The sequence below is a fragment of the Globicephala melas genome, chromosome 3 (genome assembly GCF_963455315.2).
Source record: "Globicephala melas chromosome 3, mGloMel1.2, whole genome shotgun sequence".
In the NCBI taxonomy this organism is placed as follows: Eukaryota; Metazoa; Chordata; class Mammalia; order Artiodactyla; family Delphinidae; genus Globicephala; species Globicephala melas.
This window is the reverse complement of record NC_083316.1, coordinates 29,506,936-29,516,748: the sequence shown is the minus strand read 5'-3', so window position 1 is coordinate 29,516,748 and position 9,813 is coordinate 29,506,936. Positions and strand designations below refer to the sequence as shown.

General features: G+C 38.5%; 1 protein-coding gene across 4 annotated transcripts in view; it reads left to right on the top strand.

The window, feature by feature from the left end:
* The first annotated feature begins 554 nt into the window (after positions 1 to 554).
* The window catches only part of RANBP3L (RAN binding protein 3 like), a 49,128-nt gene continuing 39,869 nt past the window's right edge, over positions 555 to 9,813 (top strand). For all 4 annotated transcript variants that reach the window (XM_060295712.2, XM_060295711.2, XM_030843632.3 and 1 more), the window contains exon 1: positions 555 to 1,115. In XM_060295712.2, the coding sequence (XP_060151695.1) occupies positions 1,025 to 1,115 (91 nt within the window). In that variant the 5' untranslated portion in view covers positions 555 to 1,024. The remainder of the gene's footprint in view (positions 1,116 to 9,813) is intronic.

Here is a 9,813-nt window from a genome sequence, read left to right as displayed (position 1 = left end):
GAAAACACTGGAAATAGCTTTGTCTTATGACCTAGAAGTAGTAATAGATAATCTAAGGGGAAACAGATATAGATCTCTGGAAAGATAATGTTTTGTGTTTTTATGTTTCTTCCAGAACTCCAAATAATTGCCTTGACAGCAGTCTGCTCTAAAACGGCCCCCTTCTGAAGACTCAAAGGTGTTTACAGAAACTGAAAGTTCCAGCAGTAGATTTCCATGAGCTCATTAGCAGTTCCTTTAGATGTCGGGTTTACACATCAATATGCATGCGGTATAAACTCCTGCTGTGAGCGTTCGTTTTAATTACAAACAAAGTAGCAGAAGTCAGATATGTGATGACTGCAACGTTGGGGCATCTTTTTAGAATGACTGCAACGTTGGGGCATCGTTTTAGAATCCCTGCTTTGGTCACTATTATTCAAAGCAACTCCAACGCCATTTCTTGCCTGCCTCTATATGCTAATCAGCCTAGCCCACTCGGCTCCTCCCCCTTCCAGCCTCCTTTAAGAACCGTTCACTTTCAGCTGTCACGGAGGGTAACTCAGACCAGGCTTAGAAATCACTTGATTTAACTCGGCAGCACTTTTTTTTTTTTTTCCCTTTGGGTATGTATTACTCTAGCAGTCGTCTCTAAATACTGGAGCCATTAGACTTCATGTCAGCAGCAGGAGTCATCATTGCAAAACTGTAATCTGTTAGAAATAGTTACTTTACTGGATTTTACACTATAAGGGGGGAAGTTTCAATGTGCTTTGAAATGAAAGAAGAATTAAGTTGTGTTTTTATCCAAATGAATTGGCATCTTTATATGTAGGAGAAGCTACAAGTTGGTAAATACTTATTTCAAGAGTCATGACTAGGAAACACTTGGAAGTTTATTAGAGAAGTAAATGTTTTTCCATGCAAGGACAGCATCTGCCTGTACCTCTGTGGTTCTGGGTATCGTGTGAAGACCATTCTAGGTGACTGGCCAAGGGAAGGAATACCCTACTGATACTGGAGCCACAGCCGTACTGCCAGTACCATGTCTACCATACAAAGAAAGGGCAGCAGCCACCTGTTCAACAGTTTGCGCACCTGTAGACTGAAGATTCCAGAGGACCAGCAACATCAAGGTGAGTCAGTCAGGCTAATGGGTTGTGTGTTCTGTGACCTCCTGTCCATTTGCATTTCTGGAAGGATGGTGGGCTGGGGAATCTCTGCTGTGAAATGCTTTGCAATCTTCCATTTTTAAACTCTGAGAATAGACATAATAGTGATGTATAAGGGTGAGTTAACTTGCATTCACTATTGGTTTTTAAAGGACTATAGAAGACTATCGAGAATGGAGTTGTCATTCTGAAACTTATGTGCTTACACTTCTAGCCACTGTCATTTTCCCAGAGTACTCTGGATTTTGTGTAATTCAAAACACCCGTCTAGCCAAGGCTGAATCTGCTACAGGGGAAATTTGCTGAGAGTGGCTTTAAGTTAGTCTGCAATGTTCTCCCTTGTCCTACCACTAATGGTATCATCTTGGACTTAAAGTTTAAGCCTAAATTTGTCTGGATCTCTGGCTCATTCATTTATGGGAGAAATAAATATATTCTAGGCTCTTTCTCTTTTATGGTTCTGGAACAGATGGAGACAGACAGGGAAAAGTGTCACATTTCACATGATGGGCACTCATTCAGACTGCACTATCTACCTTGCAGCCATTGTCACCATCAGTCTTAAAATTTCAAATCCACTACTCAGCCAGCTGCATCAATTAGCGGCAGATGGTTGACATGAGTAGACAGGACGATCCCTCCAATCCATTCTGTCAGGGACACCAAGGACACTTGTAGAAAAGGCTGAGTGTCAGGGATGACATCACCCCCAAGAGGTTAAGGATTCACCCCAAACATTTCTAACTTCTCCTCAATACCCTCAATAGACAGACGGATCTGTCTATGTATGGATCTAGACTACAAGCTCTTTATTTTTCCATAGACACAGTTTTAGATCTCAGTGGTATGAGGAGTGTTGGCTGAAGGGCTGAAACCTCCCATTTCCAAGGTGGCATCTGTGTGCTAGCATTTGTGTGAATGTGTCAGGCCACCTCCCTGCTTCAGTTCCTGGACTTCATGCTGTACAAGGCTTAGCAGAGTGTGGGTATAAAATACTTCCTATTAAGTGAAAACAGCAAAAACTACTAAGACCCTTCTGTACCATCAGGGCTCATATAAATTATTTTGAACTAACTGCCTTAGACTGTAAAGTCCTAGAATGTGCCAGGGTTTAATCACAGCACCGTCAAATGTACTTGCTTCTCTATTAATAGACAATCTAATTCATCATAGGGTTTTTGTTTGCTGTTCATTTTGTTTGAAATGTTTAAAGCTACCTTCCCTCTCCCACAATTGTTGATGTAATATTTATTATAGTAACCTTGCTAGGGGGAGCATAAAGGAGATGGTAAAAATCACCTGTAAAAATCACCACCCAAAGATAGTTGCTATTAACATCTTAATGTATAGCCTTCTAGCCTTTTCTTATATGTACATGTACAAATTATTCTTTTGCTTGATTTTTTAAAGTAAATATAGACTTATTTTGTACATAGAGTTTGCAAACTGCTTTTTAACTCAACAATAGATTATGAACAAATTCCCTTGTCACTATATATTCTTCTACAACCTTATTTTTAACAGTTGTATACTATTCCTTCATATGGATGTAGCAAAATTCTTTTAGGCAATTTACTGTGGCTGGACATTTCATTGATTTCTAATTTTTCACTATGACAAGCAACACTGTGTTTAACGTACACTAAAGGATAAATCATTGCCGAGATAAGATTATTTTCTTGGAATACATTCTTAGAGGTGGAATTGTGGAGTCAAAGGATATGCATGTTTTTAAAGATTTTTCAGGGTGGGGGAGGCAGATGGTCCTCTAATCAGCAGTGTAGAGATATAGAGTCTCAGTAATACTGGGTATTATTAAAATTGTTTTTTTCCAATTTTATAAGTGGAAAATAGTATCCCACTGTTGCTTTAATTTAAGGAAGGCCATGTTGATGGTCTCTGCCTTACTGGCCATATCCAGAACAGCCTGGAAATATCATTGTGATGACATACTTCCCAAAATATCAACAAGATTAGAAGTCTGGTCTCCTCTTGCAGACCAAAGCTTTTGCCTAGAATGTTTTGAAAGCAACCATATTCTTCCACAACTGAGTCTCAAAATATCTGCCCACATAAACCACAATCCATAAAGTTGTGAAGCATGCTAATGCAATCCAGACTGGCCACGGACTGCTACAAGAGATGTCATCTAGAGATGTGAGTTGACAAGGGACACTGGGCAGTGTTTGCATTCCAGTTACTGTCCCAGAGTTTAAAAGTATTCATTCAGTGCAATGGTTCTGACTTTTCCACCAAGCTATATTTGTACCTTGTTATTATGCAAAGTTCAGCAAAGGTCCAAGGAAGCAAAGCCATTTGTTTCAGAGTGAGGGCTGGCTGTGGATTTATTCACTGAGATACTCTGAGTTTGAGGTGTGGCTGTGGCCTACCACCAGCCAGACTAAGATTCCAGCGTACAGGTCAGGATTAATTGACATTTAACTCTTCTGAGGCATAACCAGGTTCAACACATGCGTACTTTCCAGTCCTCCATGCTAGATGCTAAAGTGCTTTATGTTAAGTCTGAGGTATTTAACTCTTTCCACCTAGTCACTCACAAAATGTGCTTTTTGGGTGACCACATAGATAAAAATCACTTATTCTTCAGCAATTAGCTGTACAATGACTATGCAAAACACTGTGCCAGATGCTGGGTATGTACGCTGAACTAAGCCAGCCAAGCCACATGCTTTCCTGTCCACATAGACTTTACACTCTATGGCAACAGGTGCTATACTAGTCCAGAACAGAAGTCCAGAAGGCTAATCTTTCTACTGTTGCTTCTTCTGTGGTATTCAAATCCATCTGTCTATAACCTTGATCTGAGACCACATTTGTAGACATTAATTTATATGTCTATAAATACTCAGCACAAATTTCAGTACACATTACATGTACTGGGCAGATTTAATGATCCTTACATTTTACAGTGCTTTGAAGTTCACAAAGTAGTTTCACAGACATTATCTTATTTACTTATACAGATGTGTATACACATATACATGTGTATACATGTATGTAACATGTGTCTACATACATGTAGGTATGTATGCCTGTGTGTACACATGTATGTATACCTCCTATTGTTCTCTTTCTCCGCAGAAACTTGATTAATACACTACTTCACCTGGTTGTTATGAGAATTAAATAAGATAATGTATGTGAGACTACTTTGTTAACCTCAAAGCATGTACATACATACATACTCTATATGTATATACGTGTGTGTGTATATTGAAATATACAGATACATATAGATAAAGATATAGAGAGAGGGAGAGAGGTTATTTTAAGGGACTGAACACATGATTATGGAAGCTAGCAAGTCCAAAGTCTGTTGTGTGGGGCAGCAGGTTGGACCACGTGAAGATCCTACCGATGTCACAGCTGAAGTCCGAAGGTTGTCTGCTGGCAGAATTCCGTCTTCCTCAGGAGAGGTCAATCTTTTGTTCTAGTCAGGCTTTCAACTGATTGGATGAGGCCCACCAACATTATGGAGGGCAATCTACTTTACTCAAAGTTTACCAATTTAATGTAAATCTCATTCAAAACACTCTCATAGAAACATCCAGAATAACGTGTGACCAAATATCTGGCACTGTGGTGCAGCCAAGTTGACACATAAAATTAACTATTACAGGTAAGCATCATTAGCCTCATTTTTAAAGATGTGGACACTAGGAATCTTCAAGGTCAAGTGATTTTTCCAAGGTTACATAGTTATTAAAATCTACATTCAAGGCACTTTCTGTTATATACAGCTGTCTCATAAAATCCACGATTCTTAGTGTTACCATGATTAATTTTCTTCATTGGTCCATATTAGAAAACCTCTGCAGACCCAAGATGCATTGGGATTCCTCCTGATTTTCTTTGTGTGTTCTGACACCAATTTTTTGACACCAACTGGGTGTCCTACAATTCAATTCAATTCTAACACTACTTAGAGTTAGCAAGGACCCCAAAAGTTAAGGGCTCAGTCTCACAAGACTGCCCCCCTTCAAATGCCAGTTACAACTTTCAGGTGTCTCCAAGATACCTACATTTCTGCCTGGATAACTACAAATTCAAGGCTTCTCACAACCCTCTCAGGTTTTAAAATTTGCTAGAACATTCACAGAACTCAAGAAAGCTCACAATTGCCATTTTATTATAAAGGATACAAATGAACAGCCAGACGAAGGGATACATAGGGCAAGGTCTAGGCAAGTCCCGAGCACAGGAGCTTCTGTCCCCATGGAGTCTGGGTGCACCACTCTCCCAGTACATCAATGAGCTCACCAACCAGGAAGCTCCACTGAGCTTGGTGTCTGGAGTTTTTATATGGGATTTCATACTATGTGGGCATGATTGATTAAATTGTTGACCATTATTAAACTCAATCTCCAGAAGACCTACACGCACTTCTGTTTTTCTTTCACCAAAAGGGAGCTTCAAAGAGATAGTTTTGTTCTATTTGCAAAGCATTTAAAGTCACAGATTGGTAGAAACAAATATAGATCATTTAAAAATTATTAGAAAGGGGAGAACTCATATTCTATTCACTTATCGTGTTCAACCTCACACTCAGGACAGGAATCCTTTCCATAATAAGCCTTCCTAATGGATGGCACATATGTGAGGATTTGGAAAATTAATGTAATTATTTAAACTTCACTTTCCCACCTTATACTTGTTAGGATGGTTACTATTAAAAAAAAGAAAACAGAAAATAACAAGTGTTGATAAGAGAGCGGAGAAATTAGAACCCTTGTGTTTTGTTGGTGGGAAAGTAAAATCATGCATCTGCTGTGGAAAATAGTATGGTAGTTCCTTACTGTTTAAAATTTTAAAATAGTATTATTCTATGAACCAGATATTCTACTTCTGGGTATATACCCCCAAAGAAGTGAAAGCAGGGACTCAAACAGATACTTGCACACACAAGAGCCAAAAAGGGTAGGCAACCTATGTGTTCATCAACAAATGAATGGATAAACAAAATACATAACTGGATTATTATTCAGCTTTAAAAAGGAAGGAAATTCTGATACAGGCTACAACATGGATGATTCTTAAGGATATTATGTTAAGTGAAATAAACCAGTCACAAAAGACAAATACTGCATGATTCCACTAGTATGAGATGTAGAACTGTTAAATTCATAGAGACAGAAAGTAGAATGGGAGTTTCCAGAGGCTTGGGCAGGGGCAGGAGGAAGGGTGAGTGGGTAGTCATTGTCTAATGGTATACAGTTTCAGTTTTACAAGGTGAAAGAGTTCTGGAGATTGATTGAACAACAATGTGAGCAAAGTGAACACTACTGTGCTGTACACTTAAACATGGTTAACATGGTACATTTTATGGTATGTGTATTTTACCACAATTTTTTTTACAGCTATGGCTGTCAAAGCCATCCCTAATTACATTTCTGGAGTTAGACTTAAAACAACAAAAATGAAAGTAAAAATAAACAAAAAATCTCTTTCATTTTCCTACTTCTAAAACCAAAGCTAGGAGGAAATATTCTACTCATCCCTGATTCCCAAAAGCTATTTCTTTGAAAACATTAATAAAATTAATAAAATCCTAACTAGATTTATCAATAAAAAAGAGGCAAAACAGGGACTTCCCTGGTGGTCCAGTGGTTAAGATGCTGTGCTTCCACTGCTCCACTGCAGGGGGCATGGGTTTGATCCCTGGTCGAGGAACTAAGATCCTGCATGCTGCACAGTGCAGCCACAAAAAAAAAAAAAAGAGAGAGATAGAGAGAGACAAAAAAACACATAATCCATTATCAGGAATGATATAGAGTGTCATTATAGATCCCTCAAATATTAGAAAGATAACAAGGGAATATTATAAACAACACTGTGCCAGAAAGTGCAGAAAAAAACATAAACAAAATTCAACATTCAGTCATGAAAAATTTTAAAAGGATTAGTGATGGAAAGGAAATTACTCAACCTGATAAAGAACTTTACAAAAAACAGCATCTAACATCGTACTTTCAGTATCAAGTGAAAGGCTGAACACTTTCTTGCTAAGATCAGAAGATAACAAAGATGTCCGCTATAATTCCTTCTACTCAGCATCATACTGGAGGTCCTAGCCAGTGTACTAAGTTAAGAAAAAGAAAACAAAAGGCTTATGTATTGGAAAGAAAGAGATAAAACTGTTTTTATTCACAGACAAGTGATAGTCTATGTAGAAAAATCCTTAGGAATCTACGTCCACTGCCCCAAACACTAGAACTAATAATAATAAATAATGAAATATGTGCAAGACCTGTACACTTAAAACAGACATTGCAGAGAGAAGCTAAAGAAGATGGAACTAAATACATGAATTGGAAGCCTCAATATTATTAAGGTATCAATCCTCCTCAATTGATCTAGAGAGTCAAGGCCATCCCAATCAAAATTCTAGCAGACTTTTTTTTTTGGACAAGATGATTTAAAATTTATAAGGAAATGCAAAGGATCTAGAATAGTTAATCAATCTTGAGAAAGAAATACACAGTTGACAACTTATACTTTGGATTTTAAGCTATAATAATCAAGGTGGTATAATAATGGTGTAAGGATAGAAAATCAACCATTGCAACAGAAGAGGGAGCCAGGAAATTGAACTATTATTCATATGTGGTCAATTGATTTTTGACAAAGATACCAAGATAATTTGAAAGAGAAAAAGATAGTCTTTTCTGTAATAATCCTGGAACAAATAGATAAACATATTACTAAAAATGAACCTTAATAACTACCTCATACAAAAATTAACTTGAGATGAAATATACTAAAATGCAAAAGCAAATCTATAAAGCTTCTAAAAGAAAACAGAAAACTATCTTCACAAAGTTGGAATAGGCAGGTTTTAGACAGACAGAAAAAGTGCTAACCATAAAAATTAGACAAATCAGACCATCAACACTAAACGTATCTGCTCTTTAAAGGATAACATTAGGAAAAGAAAAGAGAAGACTGGGAGAAAATATTTGTAAAAAATGTACCTGAAAAAGGACTTGTAATCAGAATATATAAAGAACTCAATGTAAACAATTTGATTAAAAAACGGAAAAATGATCTTGCAGGCACTTCAGAAAGAATATACAAATGACCAGTAAGCACATCAAAAGCTGCTCAACATAACGAGTCATCAGGAACATGCAATTAAAATCACTGTGAGATATTGTTTCACATTCACTAGAAGGGCTAAAATTAAAAACACTGTTGATACTATGTGTTGGGGAGAATGTGGAGAAACAAGACTCCTAATCATTGCCGTGAAGTGGTATAACAACTTTGGAAAACAGTTTGTCAGTTTCTTATATACTTAAATCTACACCTACCCTATGATCTAGCAATTATATTCTTAGGCATTTTCCCCAAGAGAAATGAAAATAATGCGTCCACAGAAAGCTTGAGCAAGAATGTTCATAGCAGATTTTATTCCTGTGAGCTTCAACATGAGAACAACCCAAGTGTATATAAGCAAGGTAAATGGATAAGCAAATTGTGGTATATTCATACACTGGATACCTACACAGTAGTAGCAAGAAATGAATTACTGATACATGTACCACAGAGATGAATCTCAAATGTGTATAACAGCTGGGGGGTAAAAACAGGAGGCTGACCCTGTGGGATGAAGGACCAAGATCTTGGCACACATGTTAACGCATACACCAGAATGCTGCCACACATGCTGGGAAGCTCGGGTAACAGGATACCTTTTTTTTTTTTTTTTTGCGGTACACGGGCCCCTCACTGTTGTGGTCTTTCCCGTTGCGGAGCACAGGCTCCGGACGCGCAGGCTCAGCGGCCATGGCTCACGAGCCCAGCCGCTCCGCGGCATGTGGGATCTTCCCGGACCGGGGCACGAACCCGCGTCCCCTGCATCGGCAGGCAGACTCTCAACCACTGTGCCACCAGAGAAGCCCAACAGGATACCTTTTAACACTTATTGATATGCCATGTTATGGAAGGCCATCTTCTGAGGATGCTCTAGACACCTTAGATGGTGAGTTCCACTAGGGGACCTATAGGACCCCTTTCAAAACTAAGATTCTATGATTTGTCCATAATTATTTCATTCATGTTGATGTTGTCTCCTTAACTGTGTTGTACAAGTTCTTTGAGAGCAGTAAACTGAAGTTATACCCTGGACTACACCACGGTGCTAATATGTCACTTATAAACAAATCACATTTACGGAGTGTTTGTCATAGGCCATACACTGTTTTAAGCGCTTTTCATGTGTTTGCTCGTTTCTCTGCAAAAGCCTCATGAGATAGGTAATGGCCAAGACCTCACAGCAGGGGTGTAGAGGCAAGATCCTAACCCAAGAACCCTGACTCCAGAGCCTCTGCTTTAATCCATGCTCACTGCCTCTTATCGGGCACAAAAATAGATGCTCAGCTAAGCACTTATGAAGGGCCTGAGTGATGGCTGGCCCTTGAACTCAATTTGTGGTTCAGTTGTTCAAAATGTGTTGGTTTTGAAGTCACCGGTTAATTTCTATATAAATTACTAACCACATCCAGCTGTCTCAGAAGTGGGTGTTTGTCCCTAAGAGAAAGAGGTGAGAAAATGCAGCTGTATCAATGCAAATACATCAGCCCAGAGAAAGTGACCTGCTTGCTGGGCTAGCAGTTTTCTTTTAAACAACAGCACAGTCCGT